Source organism: Etheostoma cragini, chromosome 11 (genome assembly GCF_013103735.1).
Source record: "Etheostoma cragini isolate CJK2018 chromosome 11, CSU_Ecrag_1.0, whole genome shotgun sequence".
In the NCBI taxonomy this organism is placed as follows: Eukaryota; Metazoa; Chordata; class Actinopteri; order Perciformes; family Percidae; genus Etheostoma; species Etheostoma cragini.
Window position 1 is genome coordinate 5,708,322 of NC_048417.1, and position 25,397 is coordinate 5,733,718.

At 40.8% G+C, this 25,397-nt stretch overlaps 1 protein-coding gene across 3 annotated transcripts in view; it reads right to left on the reverse strand.

The window, feature by feature from the left end:
* kalrna (kalirin RhoGEF kinase a) overlaps window positions 1-25,397 on the reverse strand; it is a 105,702-nt gene that overhangs the window by 71,172 nt on the left and 9,133 nt on the right. For 2 of the 3 annotated variants that reach the window (XM_034885099.1, XM_034885100.1), the window contains exons 7-24: window positions 25,191-25,313; window positions 23,117-23,239; window positions 22,093-22,284; window positions 21,018-21,149; window positions 18,614-18,712; window positions 18,333-18,464; window positions 15,295-15,417; window positions 11,132-11,323; window positions 10,665-10,834; window positions 9,861-10,035; window positions 8,906-9,158; window positions 6,956-7,122; window positions 4,999-5,118; window positions 3,758-3,826; window positions 3,188-3,337; window positions 1,589-1,738; window positions 1,040-1,154; window positions 109-224 (exon numbers count right to left, since the gene is read on the reverse strand). In XM_034885099.1, the coding sequence (XP_034740990.1) occupies window positions 109-224; window positions 1,040-1,154; window positions 1,589-1,738; window positions 3,188-3,337; window positions 3,758-3,826; window positions 4,999-5,118; window positions 6,956-7,122; window positions 8,906-9,158; window positions 9,861-10,035; window positions 10,665-10,834; window positions 11,132-11,323; window positions 15,295-15,417; window positions 18,333-18,464; window positions 18,614-18,712; window positions 21,018-21,149; window positions 22,093-22,284; window positions 23,117-23,239; window positions 25,191-25,313 (2,601 nt within the window). Of the gene's footprint in view, window positions 1-108; window positions 225-1,039; window positions 1,155-1,588; window positions 1,739-3,187; window positions 3,338-3,757; window positions 3,827-4,998; window positions 5,119-6,955; window positions 7,123-8,905; window positions 9,159-9,860; window positions 10,036-10,553; window positions 10,566-10,664; window positions 10,835-11,131; window positions 11,324-15,294; window positions 15,418-18,332; window positions 18,465-18,613; window positions 18,713-21,017; window positions 21,150-22,092; window positions 22,285-23,116; window positions 23,240-25,190; window positions 25,314-25,397 lie in introns of those variants that run through there. The other variant, XM_034885101.1, reaches the window with a different exon arrangement.

A 25,397-nucleotide genomic window follows, 5' to 3' on the forward strand; every position in this document is an offset into this window, starting at 1 on the left:
ATAAACTCACTCCCTGATAAAATTAACCAGATGTCCCTTTAGTGATTCACATTACCCTAAAGCCAAAATCCAGCCAAAACACACAGACACACACACACACACACTCACCTGTTTAGCGCTGCGTTCAAATACCAAGTACTGCTGACACTGGTCCAGCCTCCGTTTCTTTAATGTCCAGAAGTGAAGCACTCTGTTCTCTCGCTGCAGCAGCTCATTCAGAATGGCTGCACAAAAAACACACAATTACATTAAATATGCACTTCCTCCCAAATATCCCCAAATACGCTCCCGGCTAGGGCTGAACGATCGGTTCGATATCGCATCCAATGCAGTTTTATCCAACACAATCTAACCAACCAGAGGTTGGAAACGCCTGGCCCTGTGAGCTTTATATGTATACACTGTTCCATACGTCCCACATGACATATGTGAATGAACGTAGACCGATATATTGGCGGGCCAATATTATTGGCCAATAGTAGGCATTTCTTATGTTTTGTCTTGTCTGATTTTCTGTTTTATTTTGATGATCTGGTTTTCTGTCTTGTCTTGTTTTACTTTTTGTCTTTTCTCCCACTCTTGTGATTGCCTGATGTTTTTTCCCTGTTTCCCAGCCTCTTGTTACCTTGTTACCCTCTGGATTTAGTCTTTGTGTTCCCCTTGTCCTGTGTCCAATCATTGTGTGTGTTTCACCTGCAGTTTGTAGTCCTGTGTTTTAGTCTTCCCTGTTAGTTTTAGTGTTTCTATTTTTTACTTGGACTTTATTTTGGATTACCTTTTTGCCTGCCTTTTCCAGGACTCCTTTGGTTTTGTTTATTTTTATGTTTCATTAAATCATCAAACTATCCTCTGCATTTTGGGTCCGCCATTCACCAACCTTTCACAACTATCTTAATTAAACTAATCTACCTTTTCACTTCAAATCTGTACAAAACTAAAGCATGGCTTTACAGAAATATTTGAGCTTTCATAAAAATTCCAGCAATACAGTATTTATTTTTTTAAGGTCCATCATATTCAGATTGTCTGCAGCACTGACCTTTAACTTGTTGTTCGGGTCCTCTGGTGTGACCGGCGGCTCCAGGCATGCTCACATTGTTCCTGTGGATGTACTTCAGAAATACCTCAGCATTCCTCCGGGCTAGAGTGCACGCCTGGAGCACAGGGACATGGTGCTTATGGCAACAAACTCGTACAAAATAATATCAGTTTAAGTAGTATTGTGGTGCAAATTGTTATGCATATATGAAATCCTGTCAAGTGAGGGGGAGGATGTGTGAGTGTTCTTGTGAGTGTTAGGGGGTGGGGGGGGTGAGGTTTATCAGATGTTTATTTAACACATTGGATGAGATGTATGCTTATGTTTTATGCATGTTTACTGTATGTTTTTCAGTTCTTTCTTCTGCCCAAGACAAATTTCTCCGATCTGAGACAATAAAGGCTTATTCTATCTTATTGTATCTGCATATTTTATTAGAAGTGAATGAAAACTGTCCAACTGAGAGTTTGGATCAGTTCTAAGTAATTTAACTTCCTTCATTTTGGTAGCATGCTGTTTTTGGATGTAAGATAATGCTAGATGAATCACCTTAAGGAAGGCTTCTTTCTGCTCCAGGTGTTTACTGATCAGAGGTATGAGGTGTTCGCAGTCGGACGACATTCCCAACTTATCGTGGCTGCCACACCAGTCCTCATCCCGACGATATTCCTGCTCCAGGCTCTCTAACACACTGCACACCTGGACAGTGGACAGACACAAAGAGTTGGTGGCACCACTAGATCAACGGAAGGACATTTACAGAATAATTGCCTGACATCCTACGAGTGGCTTCAATCCTGATGTCCCTCTCCTTCCGCTGTTCTGTGTGTTGTAGTTATTAAACCGCGTTCACTTCGAGAAACAGCAACAACTTTTGAGCTAGCAAGCTGCACGCTAAAATTGGCAAGTTCTGAAGATTTGGATCGTGCAACAAGGCAAGCCTGCTTGGTTCTTTTAGTGAAAAATACGGTTGCTTGCTCTGGAGGGAACTGCTAGAACTGTTGGCTCCTTGTAAATTGTGCGGTCTAGTGTGGTCTATATCTACTCTATCTATTAAGTGTCTCAAGATAACTTGTAAATTGATACTATAAATAAAATTGAATTGAATTGAATAATTGTAAACACTTACAACGCATATGTTTACAGTATTTCCTCTCTAACTGGGACGTTTTGGTGGGAAGGCGATACACTGGGAAGAGCAAGGTAAAGCCATGTATCCAGCTAATTTAAATAGCTCAAGTTATAATACTGTCTCTCTCAACATTGTACATTGCACCTTCTCTACAGCACTGTGGACATAGGTCTTCCTTAGAGCCTACTTGCCCTTGGAGACGCGTAAGCAACTAGACCAACAATCCCAGGTGACAAAATACCAGATTTGTATTTGTAGAAATGTAAATTAAAGCGTTTTTGAAGTTAGAGAGCTGGCTTGGTTGCTGTCCGTTTCAAATGTTGTCATTACTACCGCATTGCACTTTGGGGTACTTATGCCGGCATAGGGTCAAGTGTTTGCATACTGTAATATTTCACCGGAAATAGTGTGCAATTCATTAGTTGTGGGGAAATGTATATATTGACTAGTGTGCTGTAGCAAAGCGTTAAGTACTTGTGAGTGCAGACTGAGATATTCGCACTGCTGATGCTATGACTGTTTGAAAAGATCCTGATGCCAATATTTGTAATGTAGCAAGGAGTTTAACAACTGCTGGAATGGAAAATGAATGCTAAATCAGAGATTAAATGTCATCTTTGATTTCTTCCAGTAACTGTAATATTGCACTGCCGCTTAATCTAAACACCTCAATGATTTTGTGTTCAGTCAACTGAAAAAGTGTGATCTTTGTGGCAAAATTCTTTCAGCTCTTCTCCTTGGCCTATGTCTTCGTCTTATTCAGATTACTGCTGCTATTTCACCTGGAGGCATCCGCGTGGAAACCTGCTTGTGGCTGGTTTACACCTGCATATGCAGGACATGGAAAAGCGTAATTTACCATTTTCAGTTCCCGTGACAGGCAGTCTGTGCTTTTACCTCAGTGTGGCCTGTTTGTACATACCTTGCCATGCTTTTACGCCCACGTTACAAAACAAATACATCTGAACTGGGCGTTGGTACATCTTGCCCTGAGAGTGTGTGTGTTTGTTGTGCACCTGCTCAGACGTCTTGTAAAAGGCCACAGAGGCATTAACGAGCTTCAGACGGTCCTCCATCTTCAGCATCAACTGCTGCCAGTGCACAGCCACTTTCTCAGCACAGCCTCTGATGGCCTCTGGGTCATAGTGGCCTACCTGCAGCACCATCTGGAAGACAGAAGGAGGAGAGAGAAAATGAGACAGAGGGTAATCCATGCACGGCTTTAAAATTGACACCCGGCAACCCAACATTGTAACGTTACTAGCCAAGCGCCGGCTAAGTGCGAAGCGCGTGGTATCGATTACAAGCTATGCTGAAACAGAGGAGCTGAAATTAAAGTTTGGAAAAATTCAATTTGGCTAAAGGAAAATCTAATTAGCTGGTAACTTGAAATCTACTACTACTTGTTGGCTGGTGATGAAAAAATTTAATTTAAAGCCCTGACCACATGGCCGCGATGGTCAGCCCTTAACATCTCCTAGATGCAGGAATGTAAAAGTCTTAGTTGTTCGAAGTAAGTCGTACAAGTGTGCTACAGCCAACTACAGTAAATGATAAAGTAAGAGTTTTAAAAAGCGTGGATTTACCTCAGCTTTTTGCTGGACCTGCAGAGCACTCTGATGAGTCTTCTGAAGAGAGTTGGCATGGAAGAGAGACTGGAGGAAGAGTAGGAGGAGAGGAGAGATAGTTACTAGCAATTAAAATCACTGACTCATTAGTTCAACTCAGCTTTCCAGGTTCCCTGTAGAGTTTTTTGCCACTGATAAGAGAGCAATGTTTTTATGCATGGCTATAAAACATATTTAAGTGTGTAGTAGGTACTACATTAAAAAAAAGAATAATGTGAAATAACCAATGTCAAAGCATCCAGCCAGAGTTAATTAGACCATGGCACAGAGTAGGTATGCACCAACCAGCTGCCAGCATGCCTTCAAGTCAGAATTAACCTATTGACAGGTGGAAGGTATTGTCAATTTTTTTTTAAATACAAAGGCAATATATTTTGTTCAAGAATAATAAAAATAGTATTACTTCAAGACTTTATTAAGGCTTACAAAGAAGTTTTGGGGAGTCTTTTTAAATGACAGCTGTCTAAGCCTATCAAAGTCAGTTGCCTTTCCTTATCCCAGCTCAGCTCCAAGAGCTAAAATGGCAAAAATTGGCAGCAAGAGTTAGACCATATTTTAAAGGTCACGTCATAGTCTGCGTTCAGGTTTTTCTTCAACATTAAGCACTCTATTGAGAATTGTCTCAAAACTCAAGAACATACTCAAACTAAAAGGTTGTTAAAATGTAGGAATTTCATTATTCGTCTAATGGACGATCCAAGACTTATTCATCTTGAAAAAACACACACATGCACATACACACACACACACACACACACACACACACACACACATCAAAGTTTCACAGGAGCAGAAAGCAGGCAAGAACATGTTGGGCCAAAAAAATAGTGAAAATAAAGAGTGTGTGTGTGTGTGTCATAGAACAGTGCTGACCAAGAGGCTTTTACCCCTGTAAGTGCTAACACACTTCTGGAGTCAGCTATTTAAAGCCCTGCATTGACTAACACATGCACACACACACAAACACATGCTCAAACAAACCTTTGTGTGTGTGTGTGTCTGTGTGTGTGTGTGTGTGTGTGTGTTAGACAAGCCCGGTGCACACACAGTTATCAAAGACTGAGTGTGTGTATTAGCGTCAGCAAGCGCAATCATCTGATTCTATTCAAACCAATGCATACTGAAATAATTATTTCTGAAGTACAGTAAGCCTGGTTTTAGCAGCAGTAATTAGGATGTGTGTGAGAGTGAGTGTGTACCTCTATAGCCATCTGGAACTGCTCATGTTCCCTCTGCAGCTGCTCAGCCTCAGACAGGGAGCTAGCGTTCACCATGCTGGCGTTTAACATGGACTCACCATTACGAATCCAACCCAACACCTAGAGAGAGAGAGAGAGAGAGAGAGAGAGAGAGAGAGAGAGAGAGAGAGAGAGAGAGAGAGAGAGAGAGAGAGAGAGAGAGAGAGAAAGAGTGGTGGAAGCAGATAAGGGATTGGTTGAGATTTAGAAAAAGCCTGATGATGGAGAGACAGTAAGAAAAGTTCAAAGTCATGACAAAATACAAGACTGCTATTCTAAAAAAACAGAGTAAACTTGTGTGAATGTATTCTGTGGAGGGAAATCTCCTGTCTAAACTCCTGGACATTAATTGTGATAAAAGTTCACAAGTTAAGGACAGAAATGATATACATGCAGGTACTGTAAAGCGGGACATGCAGTGTGAGGTTAAACACTACAGTCTGAGGAACATGACCGACATACTGTTATGAAGAGCATGAATATTGTGGATGTAGAGCTTATTGGTGCGCAGGTGTTGTTAGCACACATGAAGGTGACAATACTTTTCTCATAAAGTTGTTGTTGAGATTTAGGAAGAACAGCGTCAGTGTCCAAGGTCTTCCGTCTTTACCTCCACCTTCAGAAAACTTTACCAGTGTTATTTTAAAAAATAGCTGTTTTTCCTGCCCACAAATGTGGGCCAGTCGAGGAGGAGAAATGTGTTGTGATGACTTTTTGACCTAATTCTCTCCTTGTTCCGCACAACACGTTGGCATCAGAGTTTATGGTTCTGCCAAAGCATCAGGGCTCCCTCTCTCCTTCCTTGTGCAGTGCGCAGCTGTAAATTCTGATGTGCGCCTGCTCAGCGGACAACAGGATCCCAATTGAAGTTAGCTGTGTAGTAAGGCTATATTAAGGCTTACAAAGAAGTCTTTTTAAATGACAGCTGTCTAAGCCTATCAAAGTCCGTTGACTTTGCTTATCCCAGCCCCAACAGCTAAAATGGCCAAAAATATCTTAAATCTTTCTTTTTTTAATCTGTCCTGCCTCTCGTGCCAAAGAGATTTTCCAAGTTTTTACAAGATTTTTAAGTTTTAATATACACCTGTGTCTGTTTTATTATTTATTCTTGATTTGTCACCTGGCAGGACAGGGGGACAGAAATGGGGATGGGGGGCACAAACAGACACCAACATGATGGACTCTTTAGAAGACAAACATAATGACTGAATGTTATTAAACTGATGTGCAGTAGATGGCAGCATAGTCTGCCAGAGATAAAGTAGCACAAGCAGAAAAGCAGACATACTCTACACAGGCCACGCACTAATAAAGTTGAACAAAAACAAATTTAAAACTGTAATAAATAAAAATAATTTTCAACATATGAGTTCAATTTATGTAAAAAATAAAAGGTCAACGTTTCATTTTTCTCCAAAATGTGTCTTTGTGTGTATGTGTGTGTGTGTGTGTGTGTTATTAGCACATTGCCATAAACCTCATAAATAATTCAGCTGTATCCATCTGCAGCAGCAGTGTGCTTCCTGTCTCAACACACCAGCATGTTCATATTCACATCTGCAGCAGCTTCTTTGCTTCTTTGCAAAACCGGGAGTAGGAGCTGGGTGTTGCTCTTGTCGTGTCAACAACATGGAGGACTCATTCCAAAATTGGATTCAGTTTATTTAAATTCAGTCCACTGTGCTCCATTAAAGCACCACGTTATTTCCTTTTTAGGATGTTCCAAATCTTCTCTGGCTCAGGATCAGAATAATGCTCTTGATACTTTTTGGAAAAATGCAGTTTAAGCTAAATTACTTTTCAGATTTCTGGAGGCAATTACTGATGATTCCAAAGCAGAATTCAGTGGCACCCAGTGAATGACACAGATAATGGCTTCAGCTTCTTCACTCGAGCTGGTGCTTGCATGTGTGTTTACCTGTTTGACCTCAGCCTGTAGGTGGCGTAGCTGCAGGATCTGCTCCAGCCGTGTGTGTGTGTGTTGTGCGTTGAGCTCCACCTCCTGCTGCTTCTCATGGAGAAACTCCAACAACTCCTGAACCTGAGCAGCCAAGTCCATGTCCTTCTCCCCTGTCAGCTCAATTCCTGACACACACACACACACACACACAAACACACACACACACACACACACACACACACACACACACACACACGCATTACTCTATTAACGTTAGAAAGTATGTAATGTTTGAGCTGCAAGGGTGATTTGTTGAGTAGCAATGAAAAAAAGAAAAGTATGCGTCTAAGAGAGAGAGAGAGAGAGAGAGTGTGTGTGTGTGAGTGTGTGTGAGTGTGTGTGTGTGTTAGTGAGAGAGATGTATCACTCCAGGGGGCAGCGGCATTGACCTACTCATATACACAAACATCACACACAGTAAGAGGATTTTGCCGTGACGATTTTTTAACCTAATTCTCTCCCTGTTCCGCACAACATGTTATATTTTTGGAATCACAGTTTATGGTTTTGCCAAAGCATCAGGGCTCTCTTTCACCTTCAATGTACAGTGTGCAGCTGTAAATCCAGATGTGAGCCCACTCAGTGCAAACTCAAATGAAAGTGTTAGAGAATATGACTGCCTAGCAGTAATGTAATGCACAACAAGCCTAGCAAACACAGTTTTTTTAAAGCTATAGTGCGTAGTTTTCTATATCTCCCCCATGAGAAATTCTCGGTGCATCCACATGACGCTAGCTCTGTGCTCCACGTAGTTGCAGGTAACCATCAATTCAAGGACAGATGGATTAAAAAAAACATTATTTTGTAAAGTTTTAAGCCATACTGTTTTGTGAAGCTTTTAGTCTCAATCAGCTTTGTATCAAGTCATTTGGCAATGGCTTGAATGTAACGTTGACTTTCATTAACTTAAAATAGTGCTACTATAGCTTTAAAGTTTTACAGTTTAAGCATAAGGTCTTCTCTTCTCTGGCTGCATGGCTGTGTATTTATTCTGTTTAGCAAAAGTGCACTTAGGGAGCGCGTTAGATGCATAATGATCAGAGATGGTCTGATACCTCTTTTTGCTTCCCCATAACCGATTCTGATACCTGAACTTGCGTATCGGCCAATACCGAGTACTGATCCAATACCAGTGTGACATCTTTTATTATGTTCTAACAGCTGTATACGATCCTTGTATGGATGTGATATCCATATATTCTGTGCTGCGCATCCGAGTGTGAATGTGTGTGAATGTTTATCTGATGAGCAGGTGGCACCTTGTACGGCAGCCCCGGCCACAGTGTATGAATGTGTGTGAATGGTGAATGTTTCCTGTAGATGTAAAAGCGCTTTGAGCAGTTGTTAAGACTGGAAAAAACGCTATATAAATACAGCACATTTACATTTACATTTATATGATTTCTAACTTTGTTACTGGTCTGGCACAGGTTAAACTCTTATTTAAAGTGAAATATGAACAAACAAACAGTAAAAGCCAAAGAAATTTATCTTTTTTTTCTCAGCTTGACAGTCAGTGATAACAGTCAGTTATAACAGAAAAAGAACATAAATTACCTAAAATTTTCTTTAGGGATTTATAAAGTCGTATTGGATCGGTGCATAAATTCTAGTAGTTCCCGATACCATTACCACCATTTAAGGCAATATCGGATATCGCTATCAGTTTTACTGATACTGGTATCGGTATAGGAACATCTCTGATAACGATGCCAGGTGTGAACTCCAGTTTGAAATCAACAGCAAGGGTATAGTGGGAAATACCCACTGGGAGCTCATTTTAAAGTACACAGCTGTTCTTTGCTTCCATCTTCTTTATTCCTCTGAATCTTCCATCCCTCTCTACCTCTATCTCTACCCCCTATTTTCTTTCTCATAGAGCAAAGGTTTGGTTTTGTGTGTTTTTACCTGAAGCCTGGACCTCCATGATGTACTGGTGCAGGTCTTGACCCTGCTGCATCACTTCATAGGTCATGTTGTTCATGGCTGCCTTCCTCTCTGCGTGTCGTTTCAGCCGCTGCTCAGCCAGGCCAATGTCCTCTGCGCCGCCAGAGGAGGCGCCGCCCCCTCCGCTGCTGCTGCCACTGCTAGCGCCGGAGCGGCCTGTGTCATTCAGCTGACGGGATAGATCCTCGTTCCAGGCGTCCAACTCTGCTGTGACCTGCCAAAACAGAGGAAAGCGCGGGATCAGAAGACACATGGAGACACAGTAACCTACACAACCTGCAAAAAGCCAGTGGGGGCTGTTGTTGTTTTTTGGGGTTTTTCTATCAACATTGTATCTAATTAGCTCTTACAGCCCCCTTTAAAGGTTTAGTGCGTAACTTTTTGATGTTAATGAATGTCCACGTTACATTTAAGCCATTGCCAAATGATTTGATACAAAACTAATTCAGACTATCAGCTCTGCACAACTCTGTGTTTCTCAGTATGACTATGTTCAGAAGATTGTGGGGTCTGGGGACTTTCCCTTGCAAAAGCTTGAGTGAAGATAATTGCTTCTTTAGAAGAGTCCATCATAATTCTAATCATCTGTGTCCTCCTTGGCTACTAACAACTGCGTGGAGGAGGGGTGGGGGTGGTGCACAATAACGTAAGACTTGTATCATGTGGACGCACCGACAGTTTTGTTGTCATTAATTCCTCATGGGGCAGACAGAATTAACGCATTATAGCACTACAGCACTACAGCACTATAGCTTTAAACACTCTCTTCTACTTAACAACAGGGGACCAAGAGCAGAGCCCTGCTGTACTCCAAAGCAGCTTCCAATGAGCAGCAAAGTGTTTCTGTTAGAATAAAATCAAGTACCTGTCTGAGTCTACTTTGATACTGATGGAGCACACGCTCTTGCGCTCTTACCTCTATAGTATACTGCTCAAATATGCGTAGCTGGAGGAAAATGTCCAGCTTGATTTTGCGTTCGTGGAACAGTTCCTCCATCTGGCCCTGAGCCTCGTCCAGCTGCTGCAGCACTCCCTGGATGTGTGCAATGGAACTGCAGTGAGGCGTCTTATTGGTCGACATGGCTGCATCTCTGTAGGAAGAGACAGAGGGAGACATTATACTACACACGGCCTAACACAAGACCTCCCTTATCATAAGAGGACCTGCTTTGACAACATAAAGATGTTTTGAGGAGATGAGTATATGAAACACAGGTGCTGGACTTTCTTTTTATATGATGTTATGATGTTTTAATATTTAGATGAATATTGAAATAACAGCAAATCAGAACAAATAAAGGGAATTTATAAAGAAGCATTATATTTTAAATAGTTTCTATCATTTTTTTTTAAATGAAATATAGAAAAACATGACAAACTACAGCACAATACTTTTTATTATATTTGACCATCTCAAAGACAAAGGGGATCGGCTAGTAGTGTACAGTTTAAACAAAGTAACTCATGTAATAGTACGACAAGAATAAACAGAGAGACAAATACAAAAGAATATATATGCTTGTGTCAATATTGTTAGTAATCATTACATTACCTAAGTAGCTGTATACATTTGACTTTTAAATGACGTTTTAGGAATAAATATTATTACCTGAGCTGCTTTATTAATCCTTCTTTCTCTTTAATAACATTAGAAATATTATTATTGTTACCTGAGTCTTTAAACTAGCATCATGAATATTTATTTGAATTGTACTATTACCTGAGCTGTTGTATTAACTCCTCTCCCTCTTTAATCACGTTGAGCGTTGCCTCCAGTGTGGCCGTCTGCTGCTGCTGAAACTGCTGGATCAGAGTCTGAACCGAATCCACCGAATTGCAGCACACTTCGTCCAGCAGCTGCTTTTGCAGCTCCTCCATCCAGGACCACAGCTGGACAAACGCATGGGCAAACAGACAGAGTGGCAACTTAGCAGATGTGTAATCAATCCATTATCACAGAATACTCCTTCTTCTGCAACACTGATGTGTTAGAAAATACGGAGTCCTAAAAATAACACTTACAACTACTAGGGGTGGGAAAATTCCTTTGTTTCACTAGAATAGATTGTGTTTAGTTGTTTTTCATCAATGATTCGCCTGAATATTTTCTGTTCATACAGTACCACTGGAGGAAACAACATCATAATACATTTTCAGCTAAACAGTCGTTTAGTTTGTGTGTCCCACCTCCTTGGTGTGGGTGTGGAAGGAGACAGACATGTCGAGCAGCAGCTTCCTGTGTTCGACTCGGCGGACAAAGTCCTGGATTCGGACTTCCAGATGCCTGGCTGCCTTGTAGATTTCCTCAGGGTCACACTCTCCAGTCTGAGCCAGCTGCTCAGCTGCCTCCAGCAGCTTGTCTGCATTAGTGTATGTGTTCTGGAAGGGAGAGGAAGGACCTTCTTCAGCATTAGCAGCAGCACAATTAACATGATCAATATCTGTTTAACTTGGTAGTATACCATGGCCTTGGAAAATACATCTCGCTATGTCAAACACAAGGCCTTCTGAGAAATATCAGCAAGATTTTCATGAAACTTCAGAAGCTGTGTTTTCACTCTATGGTACGGCTTTGCTTGCCTCAAATCTCTTATTTTGGTACCAGTACTTTTAACGTGTTGTTTTCCACTGCAGATAGTACCCCTTCAGTGTAGGTAAATTTCTAAGCTGATTACTATAGTGACGCCACTTGCTCCAGTGCCGCCAGATGTCACTCTTATTGTCAGGTTGTCCGTAACCTTACGCTTTCTTTGTGATGGAATTTTAAACTCTGGTAGATTTCTGAGGACTATGGTTAACTGCTCCTCAGATCTCTGCAGGGTAAATCCAGACAGCTAGCTAGACTATCTGTCCAATCTGAGTTTTTTGTTGCAACCGATTAAAACAACCTTTGAATGTAAACATGGTCCACTAAAACAAGTTTCTTCCCAAGGCTATTTTGCAGAGGCACTGTTGCGCCGTCTGGCACTTAGCACTGCCTAATTGTGATTGGTTTAAAGAAATCCTAATAAACCAGAAATGTTTTTCCCCCCCATCTCGGAATGCTGTGTGGAATAGCCATACCCAACTCCGTGGGGCAGTGGAGGAAGGTCTGGCAATACGAAACTAATTGAGAACTAAACAAAGGAACGTCTGCACTTCGTTGACTGTACAGTGTAAAGTGTGGTCAGGTCAAACATAAACATTTTGTGCAGGATGTGCTGTGCCACATAAGTGACATTTATCTCTGACCAGTCAGTGGTATGCAGTTTTTAACTACATCTTCTAGTATTGCTCAGCTCACCTGGTACCCAGACCAAGTTCATACCAGAAGAAAACTACCAGGTATGAGGTAGCCATGTTAGATAATAGCAAACCAAAAAAGTCAGGGTCGAGTGTTGTTCTTTTTAGTTTTGATTTCTTTCATTATTGATAATAAAAAAAAATGTTTGTTACTTTCTTTTTTCTCATCACCAATCTCATATTGGCCACATTCACATTATCAATAACAATAATATGTTGGTGTCTCAACCTCTCTCGTGGTTTTTCTGAATTTCAAATCAGATTTACACCTGCTGCACAGGGGTAACACTGGATAAAGCAAGCACAAACACACACACAGAGTCAGATCACATTATAGCAAAATGTTAATTCCAGTTTCTGTAAATCAAAGCATGGGTTTTCCCTTTTCTACCTCTATCTTCGCTGAAAAAGGAAATAAATCCTGTCTGAGCGTTAAAGCTCTCAGCATTCATCAGTAGGACAAAATGGATTAGTGTCTGCCTATTCTGATAAGTATAAGAGAGTATTACCGGATTATTTTTCACTTCATAAAATATATTGCATGTGAAATATGAGACTGGAGGTTGGAGGGTGTGGTGCTAGAGTTGTTAAAAAAATGCACCCAATTATTCAAGAATCTAAAGTTGGGTGCAAGCTCACAGTCTGGGTATTACACAATTTAGAGGGATTAATCAGAATATAAAGATTATTTAATAATGTACACAAGATTAATGCTCATAACTGCATGAATGGTTTACTTCAGGGTGAGAATTTTAGCAGGGAGAGGACAGGAAAACAGGATCATCCCTGTCAAGTGAATGTACTATAGAAGCCAAATCTGACTTTTTAAGACATGAATGAATGCAAATGAGGAGGAATGAACGCATCTCATAGGAGCAAAGCTTAATATTTCATTCATTAAAAGTATGGTACAAAAAGAGCACTAACGCCACAGGACTTATGTTGACAACGCAAGCAAACGTAACGTAAGCAAACTTCGGCGTAGCGTCACCTTACGCTAGCTTCCTAAATTTGTGAAAAGCCAAACAACAATCCCCGCCTAAACTGTGTTACACTTTCCTTCCAATATTATTATCAACATAATAAAGACACTTGGACTAGGTCGAAATTAAAAGCCGTATTTGGCAAGACCACTGGCCGAGCCCGATACAAGTCAGAATACAAATAGCAGCGAGTCCGAGACAAATCTGGGACCATAAAAACAGTCCTGACTCGAATACTAGCTACAGCCCTGGATTGGTTTATTGCATGGTACGCCCAAAACACACCGATGATTAAGTAATCCGCAAAGTAAACCGCCTTTGAACTATGCACCCGGCGCACAGACCCTTTTTTTCGCAGTCAAACCGAAGAGTGGATTGAACGCACCTGCGCCACGCGCTTCACGTCGTGCGCTTAGATCGTTAAACTAGCGCTTAGATCGTTAAGATAGGGCCCTGTGTCTTCAAAGCAGTAATCTGAAACACACGCGCACACAACTGGAATCCGAGTACTTGACTTTGAAACAAATCCAATCAGACAATTTCAATAGAGAAAACCATCACACACTTTTACCACTAAGAATCCACTTCATGGCCCCTCAAGGCTCCAATTGTCTTTACATGTTTCTGTAAACTATGTGTGTGCTTCTTTAAGCAGGACTAGTCTGGACCAAAGACACTTTGCAAATCTGTTTGTTTCGGGAAACAACAAACCTCAAGCTAGCAAGCTACACGCTGAAAATTGATATTTAGTGTGTAGCTAGAAGAACAAATTTTAAGAACATTTGAATCATGTAACAGGGATGTCCTGCTTGGTTCTTTTGGGCAATAATTGTAAGGACTTACAAAGAATTTACACTCTAACTGGGACGTTTCAGGGCCGATTGGTTGGATTGTTGTGGACGATGATACACTGGAAAGAGCAAATGACGTTTAACCATGTATTCAGCTCAATTAAATAGATTCACATTGCTGTATTGTGTCAACAGCTACCTTCTTTCATTGTATGTCACATTTTTTTCAAGTTCTTTCCCGAGACCATTTTGCAGAGCTCCCGTGGCTTTGTCTGGAGCTTAGCACCACCCAAGAAAATTGATGGTCAATTGATTGGTTTAGAGAAATGCAAACAACCCAGAGTGTTTTTTCTTCTATCCTGGATGTATGTGTGGAGGAGCCAGACCTTATTTAACAGCGCTGTGGAGATAGGTCTGGCAATGTGAGACTAAAGCAGGACTTGACTGACAGTTTTGCTGAGCAGCAAATGTTGCAGAGCCTAAAGGGCCCAATGGCCTTCGTTCTATATTAAAGTATCTATTTTTATTAAATGGCCAACGTTCAAACCATTTCTGTTGCAGCACTGACGTTGAAACCAAGCCACATTCTCAAGTCACATTTTAATGAAATCTTTACTAAGAGCTTCAACATGTTTCTTTGTTTTGTTTTCATCTTTAGGACCAAAACCTCCAGTTCCAGCTCTAGCATTTCTGATGTGACATACTGTAGCACTGAAATTCAGGAATGGATAACATCTTCTGCAGATCCTTTAGGAAAGGCTTGTGACCATAAATGGTTACATAGAGGCATGTATTCATGCTTCTTGCCGCCACCAGGCATGGTGGTTTTCAAAATTTGGGATTAATCAAGGAAGATGACTTACAGATGTTTGCAAGGCAAGCGAAATAACAATTTGATAAAAACTAACCAAATTGTTAATGGTAGGACGGCTTTCTTTCGTCTATGTTAAGATGGGACTGTAAATGAGAGCCCGGACAATACATGCCCATGTGGAAAGACATGCTCACCAATGGACATCATTTACAGAGAAGTTGGGGGGGGGGGGGGGGGGGGGGGGGGGGGCGTTACAACCAGTGCAACCCCCCTTCATAAACCTATTATTTCCTTCACATAAGCAAAGACATTTGCACCATAAATTGATGCAGAAAAGGCACAAATTGTTGCAGAAAAGAACACAAGAATGCAGGAAAGGAAGTGTTTCACTTTTAAAATTTCAATTTCACTCAAAAAACGGACATCTCTACACCCGCCCCCATCCCAATGTTGAACACAAATTTACGCCCTTGGACTCACCTGAGCAACGTCTTCAAAGTCGTCGTGTCTTTTCTGCAGGGCTCGGGCTCTGTGAAGGGATTTCCCAACGCCAGTGTGTTTGCTGAGGAAAGCCTCGCCGTGGTTTTCTATCCAGTCCATCACCTGGAGGAGAGAGAACACAAAGATCGACTTCACGTCTCAGGATTAAAGGGTCACCTTATGTTCCTGGTGCTGTACCCTTTATTTAATATTTTTGACAGTGTACACACAGATCAGCAGTACAAAATGATTCCAAACCTCATTAACTAAGAATGGAACAGATGAAACATGTGTGATCTGCGTGGGAAATTGAGGTCCGTGCAGCTGAGAAGAACAAGATGTTAAATATTCTGTGCTGTGAACATCATCCCTTGCTTTGTTGTTTATTATTTTTTACTTTGGTGGTACTTTATTCAGGCATTATGTCTCAAACTGTAGTATCAACTTTTAATTCAGTGACTATGGATGACACAATTCTTTGTTTTGTAGTATTTTCTGCCAATTTTTACAGTTATTAAACAGTTATTTTAAAGAGCTCATGTTATGATCATTTGCAGGTTCCTAATTGTATTTAGAGGTTATACCAGAATAGGTTAACATGGTTTCATTTTCAAAAAGCACCATATTTTTACTGCATATTGTTGCAGCTCCTCTTTTCATCTTTCAACCCTTTAGATTTATCTTGTGACTCTTTAGAAGTGCCCGACGCCGAGGTTGGAATTTTTGACGCCAGTTGTTGATTGGACCTTTCCTTCGAAACCTTTCAGATGGTTTCATTTAAATAACTGTTCTAATCCCAAAGGGATAAGATTATTCAGCATTTCCCTTAGAGTGAACAATTAAAAAAAATATGTCGATCAGAACTTTTTTCCCTTCTTTTCTCCTTCTCCTTCTAATCATCCTACAACCCCTGAGATTTATCTTGTGACTCATGGGGATGGGAACAACGGGAATAAACTACCCTAACTTCACTACTTGCATATTGATTCATCTGAGTATTTTTCCACCACTGACATCTTAAAACACTGTTTTTTTGGGGGGCCTTGAAAGAACATGGATGCTGTAATACATGACATCAGTGTAGTGTAGTCAGTCCAGCTGGAGCCACAAAGAGGTCAGCAAAAGGTCACGGCACACTCAAACTGAAGCGTGCTTACTGCAGCTCTGTTTCAACGGGAAGCTAAAACTGCCAAATAAAACTACACACCTAATATGTTCTCTCTCAGCATTAACTTCTGCATCTCTGCCTCTTCCTCTCTGGGGTCACATATATCCTCAACTCTGGTTGGAATATCCCTGTTTTCAATGACTATTACTACAGACTATTGGTATGAGCACACTCTCTCACTTGCTCCTTTTCTCATTTTCTGGGCATGTCTCTCGCCCTCTGTGTGTGTCTCTGTGTCTCTCTCTGGGGTCTCATAGAAGCTGATGCATGACCAGTACAGTTGGCAAAGCTCTGTTTTCAATGAATTTATAACCTACTCTTCTTCACACACTATTCTCTCTCTCTCTCTCCGTCTCTCTCTCTCTTTCTCTTTTAAAGCTCTCTCACACTCTCTCTTGGGTCATGTATAAATGTTTGCATGGCGCCCGTTCGGCATCCAAATTCTTGAATTTCAACATGCAAGTGTGTGTGTTAGTTTGTTTGTTTGTGTGTGTTTGTGTGTGTCTGTGTGTGTGTCCTCCAGATAAAAACATATTTTTTTATTTTTTTTAATAAAAGCTGACTTTAACAAGAGTTTTGAAAGAGGGAGGAGTTATTTCTGACATTTTGTTTGTAACAAAGAGCGCTAGGGAAACTCACAAGTTGAAACACCATGGCACACAACAATTGTAACACAAATAATTTGTTATTTTTACTCATTCACCAAATTACACTGCCAAACAGCATGTTTTTAATCTTGACAGTAGAGTAAGCCACTGTAAACCTCTTATAAGGTCCAAAAAAGAAATACTATGTTACATTGTGAAACTAAAAATACAGTACAGTACAGATACAGATATTTTTGTCATACCGCCAAGCATTACTTGTTACTGTACTTATCCTTCATAACTTTAGGGGGAAAAAATCTTTAGAGACTGTGCTTTTTACTGAGATTCCACAGGTTTTGGTAATGCCAGTGGTAATTGGTTGAACCATTCCCACTACATTACTGTCTGACCCACAATCAGACAAAAGAAAGTAATAAACCCCCTCCTTTCCCACTGATGATTCACTCCGCGGGTTAAAAATACCTTTTATAAAACATAGCTATGAGATTACATTTTGAGCTCCTGAATACCTCGAAAAACCTCCAGGAAACTGGGCAGACACCTCCCCGAAACCACATAGTCTGTTCATCTGTGAAATATGAACAGTGGTACCAGAGGAACTTTTAGATTACACACTGTTCAGCTGGGAGGAGAAGCACAGCTGAATGGACGTGTTGTAATTCTCATTAGTTTTACGGAACAAAGTTTATCACTCACACATCTGTTCACTTGATCGCATGCTGATTTACCAGATTACATGCTCCCCTGGGGTTTAACTCTTTTCTCTCACCTTGTGGGCTCTGACCAACCCCTTTCAGTAAACTCAAAACTGAAATAAAATGTCAGAATATTGTTTTGGTTTCTCAGTTCACAAAAAGTCATTATGGATAAACCAAAGTTTACATTCAATATCAATAAGATTCTCCCACTTCTCTCTCGCTAACACACTTTTTTAATTTCACTTGCTTTCTTTGTGTGCAGGCTTGTTTGTGTCTCAGGAAAAACATGCTATATCATCAATAACAAAAGCAAATGACTAAACCCAGTACTAATTCTTGACGAAATAATTTAATTTGGAATTGTTTGTAACATTTGTACACATTGTGATGCATGCATAATAATACATATATATTATATATATATATATATATATATATATATATATATATATATATATATATATATATATATGATATTGAATCATATGACGAATGAGTGTTTGAGTGTGTGTGTGTGCGTGTGTGTGTGCAGCTCTGTGTGTGTGTGTGTGTGTGTGTGTGTACCTGCTGGACGTCTTGCTGGAACACACACAGCTGCAGTCTCTGGTGCAGTCGGACCTTCCGATGCTGCCAAATATTCTCCAGGCGCCGCTGATGGTGGAGAACCTCGTGAACCACATCCAGGATGCAGTGAACCTGCGAAAAATAACACAAACGTTGGCTAGACAGTGACATTTTGAATACATTTTTTTCCAATTACATTAAATATAAAAAGCCGCCTCTCTTTGGTAATTGGCAAGCAGAGGAATCTTCAACTTCCCGCAAAGGAACACAATGGCACTCACCGCTTTGGAGTAATTGGCAGATGCTGTCAGCGAATCAGAGTTGCCGGGACTGAGAGGCCTCTGGAGGACATCCAATAGGGCTTTGCCGTCCTGACTCACCTGAAAACACAGACAGGTCACGGAAAGATTAGACGCAACAGGTTGATGAAGTCAGGACAAAAAGTACACAGATGCAAGAGTAAACCTTTTGCTTTTTGTTGGCAACTGTTGTTTTTTGTTTTTAGTTGAAGCATCTTCTGCTTCTCCTCTCTGACACAGATACTGTATATACTTTCCAAATCAGCATTTCACTGCTAGATTATACATGAAAGCACACCGTTGAAATCTCTATGACACACACAAGCAGTGAGCTTGGTTTTCTTTCTGCAAGAAGTGATCCCTGTGTGTCTTTTTATGTCGCCTTGTATTTCTTTTCTTCTTTCACCTTGTCTTTGCACCTTTATGTCTCAAGTAAAGCAATTTGACTTGCCTGCTGTTGAAAGGCTCTGTACAAATTAGGGCTGCACAATGAGGGAAATATGCGATAACGTTGTTGAATATTGCGACAACTAGCGATAATTAAACAGATATTTAAGTGTACTCAGTTCAGTATTTTTAGTTGAAAATTAGCGGATAGAAAACTTTGGTACTGCTAAGCCCTTAGTTCAGAATTCAAATTGCTTGTTGAATTTAAAAAAAATGAAAAGGAAATCATTTCCAACATTCTTTTATTGAACAAATTGAACATTGAAGCGACTACAAGTGAGGCATCACAGTTCTATTCCATCTTTGTTGGGAGTCGCACATGCACAGTAGCTAGGTAAAAACGACTAGCCAGTCAGAAACAAAGTATGAGGGCGTGCCACGCTAGCAGCTAGGCGAGCATTATACCATGTGTTACACAGTGATGCACATTTGTCACAGAAGTAAAGGCTGGACTACAATAGAGCAGTTTGGAGCATTTTCTGAGCAGTGTTTTCTGTTGGAGATGGCAAGTCCCTTTGGGGTGGACTTTGGGCTTTTTCACTTTGTAAACCTATTACATGCACAAAAATATATAACACAATAAGGGAAAAAAAAGAAGCCAAACCGCATAATATGAGCACTTTAAAGCAACCAAGCAAAGAGCAGCTTCAGCACACACCACTACACACACACACACGCCTGGCAGAGACAGTTGCAACTCCATCTTCTCTGCTTTTAAGCAATCGAAAGATGTTTGTAGACACAAAGAGTTTAAACTGACAACAAAGAAATAAATCATATCACATCCATGCAGGGATATTAGTGTGTATAGCTATTAGAACGTGAAAAAATATATATGACACACTGGTATCAGATCAGTACTCGGTATCAGCCAATACACAAGCTCAGGTATCGGAATCTAGCCAGACGTTGTCATACTTAGATTTTAGTCAGAATATGAGGCTGTGATTACGGGGCGTGTTTCAACCGAACCAGGAAAGAAAATGCCTCTGCAGTCAATTGGATTGACATACAACCGACCAGAGCAACAGAATGTGTGACGTATGTTGACCGACGCATAGTTGTCAACAGAACTCAACTGCACGCACACTTGAAGAAGTAGACGAAGAAGATGAGTGTAAAAAATCTTTGCCGGAGTACGTTCCAACTCGATCATCAATTTTGGGAGAAATGGTAAAGGTGTATGCATATGCTAACAAGTTCACTGTATAGGCTGAGAAGTTGACAATACAGCAAATAAATCTTATCTCATTTGACGATCATGTCAGAACTTAATAACATGGTTGAACCGTGACATGCCCATGTTTAAAAAATAGTTACTGTTGGTCATCACTACATCATCTTATTTAGCCCGCCTTGACAATCTCATTGGTCCAAACTGCTCTAGTCCGAGCATAGTTGCCCCACAATAGATCAAATCCAGAACGAACTTCCAGACCTGAAATGTTGGGTTGGGCTAAGTTTGGCTGGCATCCAGGCTACTTGGAATCAGTATTAGGAAGCAAAAACTGTTAGTGGACCATCTCTTTTAAAAACTAGTCGCTGGGGGCACCTTGGTAGCTCACCTGGTAGAGCGCACACCCATTTCTAAAGGTTTACTCCTCAATGCAGCGGCCGCAAGTTTGACTCCGTCCTGCGGCCCTTTGCTAAATAAATTAAGCTAACACCGCCAACAGCCCATCTGAAGATAAAATGGATTTATGAGGACTATGGTTAACTGCTCCTCAGATCTCCGCAGGCTATTTGACAGAGGTTACTGCATCCGGTGCTTAGCAACGTCCAAGATGATTGTGATTGGTTTGAAAAAAATGCCAATAAACCAGAGCACGTTTTCTCCCATTCCAGAATGCTGCTTGGACTAGCCAGACCCTCCCCCGTAACGCTGTGGAGGAAGGTCTGGCAATGTGAGACTATGTGGTTAGCTCTGCTGTTTGTTTACCTCCGTGTAAGCCTGGGTCACCTGCTCGTACAGGCTCTGGTGGCGGTGGATGGCGATTTCCAACTCCTGCATCTCGGACGGTAACCCCCCCTCATTGCAGACTTTACACCAGGCCTCCACCTCCGACAGGAACTGAGGAAGCAACACGGACACACATTTATTGTTTTGTACATTTTAGTGAATGAAGACAGCATTTACCTCTCTCTCTTTAAATCTCTCTCGTTTTTCACACACTAATGTTTATTCTCTCTGTAGTCTTGCCAATTTTCTTTCGCGTTTGTCTCCTTCCCCATCTTGTTTTTCCTCTTTCATCCTGACACGTTATTGTTTCTCTGTTTTTCATCAGGCTCTTTCTAAATCTCAGCCAATCCCTTCTCTGCTCCCACTTCTCTCTTTCTCTCTCATCTCCAGCTCTCTCAAAATGTGTTGTAGCTAATGTCAAGGGCCCAGCAGGAATCAAACAAGTCCCATCTGTTGCCATGTCAACCTTCCAAGAATCAGCAGTAGAGCAGTTTGATCTATTAAATATAATCAGACGTTAAAAATGTTCCATTTGCATTTAACATTCTGGACGTGTGTCTGCAGCAGATAGATTCCTAGATTAGATAGTTGCCAAATCAGCAACCGAGCACAAGCAGTCACAAAGTGCGTGGAACAGCTTTTCCACTAAGGCAGAAAATGAAGAGGACGTCCAGTTTAAGAGGAGAGGGTAATGACATTTTTCCCACAAACATGACCGATAGATTTCCACTTAGTCCCGGGATTGCTATGGTGCTGCTGGAAATTCCGTCGGATTTCAATTATTTTGGACAATCCTCTTTCTTTGTGTTGTAATTTTAAACTCCGGCCGATTTCTGAGGACTAAGGTTAGCTGCTCCTCAGATCTCTACAGGGTGAATCCAGACAGCTAGCCAGAATATCTGTCCAATCTCGTCAAACCCTCCTCCGCAGCGCTGTGAATAAAGGTCTTGCAGTGCAAGACTAGTCTCCACCTAATCTAGCTTGGTACGGATTTGTTCAGTAGAAAAGTTCTGCTCAAAGACGTCTGGGTAGACTTTTTGTACAATGATCTCACCTGTTCAGCCTTCTGGTGAAAGACAGACGACATGGCGAGGATGGTGGAGCGCTCGTCGAGTGCAGCAGCGAAACTTTTCCAGTCCTGGTCCAGCTGACTCGAGATCTGTTTTATCTGCGTTGAGGCGTAGTGACCGGCCTCTGCCAGGCGGCTCGCCACTGACATGATTCTGTTGATATTTACATAGGCATTCTGGGGAAAAGAAAGACAGACATGCTGGTCCTGTAGGTCCTACTGTCATTGGAACAACATTTCACATAAAATACTGTGTGTAGAAATTCAACTATATGAGCAGTGCTGTTAGCTAGTTGCTTTTATTAAACTCTTTGTTTTTTTAATTTGGTCACAACACAATCCAGCAGTTAGTTTCTATTTAATTTAAAAGGTTAAATTTGTAAAAAAATAGATCACTTATGTCTTATTATTTCTTGTGTGTTTTCTCCGCTATAGTTGTGTTTTTTTGCTAAATCTTAAAGATTTCTTCTCATTGACCTTCAAAGTGGCTTTATTAAGTTAAAGGAATAGTTAGAAGAACACACATAAACTAACCGGTTGAGGCTGCAGTGGACCAGCACCTCCCGTGTTCTGTGAGGTCAAATTACTGTTTTTGTCAAAAGGAGTCTGGTGGCTTTGAAGAGACTGTGAATGTATATATATATATATATAGACATACAGTATGTATATGTAAATATACTGTATATATGTCAGAAATGGCCGTCTGACCTCAAGGTAAATAGTGAAAATATTCTAAACAAAGCTTAGACCTATAGCCGCTGCCCTTGACCACAGCATTACATAGCTTAGCTTCCCTGTCGGTACTCCTGTCTGCTTCTCCAAACAACATAAGCTAATTTAACAACATTGCTATATTCTGACTGTAATTAACACTCTGGGCAGATAAACAGGTTAGCTCGCACAGAGCATGGCTGTGTGTTGATCCTAACAGTAACCGCTCCTCATCTCCGCTGTAAGTTATCTACAGTGACATCAGCGTGAGAATTATGGCTTTGATGACATTAGCTACCATGGAGTTCATGGCAAAGTGGTTGTGTTGAGTCTGCAGCTCCACGGCATGTTGGTATCCTCGGCCAATCTCTGTGTGGCTCTGCAAGAACACTTCCTTGTTGTGGCTGATCCAGTCAAACATCTGGGGGGCGCACGCACGCACGCACACACACGCACACACACACACACACACACACATACACACACACACACACACACAAACACAGCAACATTAACAACAATGAAAACGTTGAAACACATTCATCTCTTGTTTCACAGTGGAACTGAGTATCATTAGGAACAAATAGAAAACAGATGTCATGACAGCACATGTGAATTTGATCAATTTACAAGGATATCTTAAAGTCAAACAATAATGTTTGACAGTGTTACAGATTTCTGTGTTGCTTTGGGAAAGCTAATAAGTAGACCTTGAGTTTAAATTTCTGTCAGCTTACTGTTTCCAAGATGAAAACACTGAGGAATTTTCTCAGCGTGTGGAGAAGAAAAGATTCTTTTATTTCATCTAACTTGTGTCATTACCCAACACAAATACTGACACTTGGCGACTCCTAAAACTATATTTCATTTTTTGATATAAGCCTTTGCAAGATGTATTTGAAGTTGGTTGTATTGAAGTTTATAACATCTATAATCTTTTGATTGATCTTATGTGTCTCCAAAAAGTTGGGTGAGTAAAAACCATTGAGAAACGTTGCAATGGCTGAGAGAAACTGCGGCCAAAATGACATAAACATCTTCCAGGCTGCAAAACAAACAAAGAATATTATTTTTTGAAACCATGAAAGTCATTCTTGTTTGCTTCATATAAGAGGTCAGGACAACCTTCACGCTTGCTTCTCCATCTCAATCAATCTTTGCAGACAGATGGGAGGCCGGTTGTGACGCAGAGTGGTTACCATGGTCACCACATCATCCACGCGGTCATTCCTCGAGCAGTGATTTCCACGACACGAGTGCCTTGTCAGGTCCAACTGCTTCCCTGGCTCCACTGTGAGCGCAGAGTGTTTCCCACAGTGTAAACTCGTCCACACACCCCCGCAGTTCCTCAGCGTGATAACACTGATGTGGACAAAACTGTTTGCTTTACTGTAAATATTTACCGCTCCTGCATGTGGATTTCTGTCTGGAATGACACACTAAGTCAGCTGACGCCCGTCTGTGTTTGTGTGTGTGTGTGTGTGAGTGTGTGTGTTTGTGAATACAAGCTGCACTCCCCTCAACAATACTTAAGATTCTACCAAACGCATGCAGCTCTGTTAGCAAGAGGCAGGGCTATGGGTGTCGACATGTTCTTTAAAACTATAAGCTTATTCCCCAGAACATATTGGTATTTATTCGGTGTGCAGATATCAATTAATTTTTAAGATTTTTTTCTACATACTATAATATGACTATTTATGACTTTTTCAACATACTATATAGTCTTAATAGTAATCTTTCTACATATAGAATTTTGGAATGAAAGTGAAAAAGTTTTGTATGTTGGTGTAAACAGGCAGGTATGATAATTATGAATGGAATACAAGCTTTTAATCACAACCGCAGCTAATCCTCTGATGTTCTGCTGGATTACTTGCTAACTATGTTCCTCTGTTTCAACAAACAGGCTGTGAAAAGGACAGCATGTGAAAAATAATGTATGAAACTATCCACAATGAAGGAAAACTGTAAAGGTTAAGATTAACATGAACAATTAAATGAAATATGAGGATAATATGTTATTTTGGTTGAGTAATCGTGAGGAAATATTGTGCTCTCAACCTTTTTTAACCTCTTAACTTATTTTTAGGTTCCACTTTCTCAGAATAATAAGAAGAGTCAGTAAACAGAATAAATGATCCTAGTTTATCCCACTAATTTAACCCTTCATTGGCCAGCATTGTAAAAGAAGGCACTATTGGAAAAACACAAGTGTCCATAGTCAGTGGTCACATATCACGGAAGTAAACCTGGAAGTTAAGAAACTTTTGTTGGCGCATGCGCCACTAAGCAACTCTCATAGGAATTAATGGGGCTCCGGCATTAACGTTGCATCCAGGTCTTATAAATTAGCCATGGGCATGTCTCACCTTCTCGGCGTCCTGTTCGAACAGGCGGAGCTGGAAGCACTGATCCAACTTCAGCTTCCTGACGTGCCACATCTGATGGAGATGCTGCCTAGTGGAGTGGAGCTTATCCAACAGACTAGCCACCTGGCAAAAAGCAAGAATAAGGATTTGTTAGATGAATCTTTTTATGATGTGTTAGAGCAAAGTTCAAATGGTTTTTATTTGTTG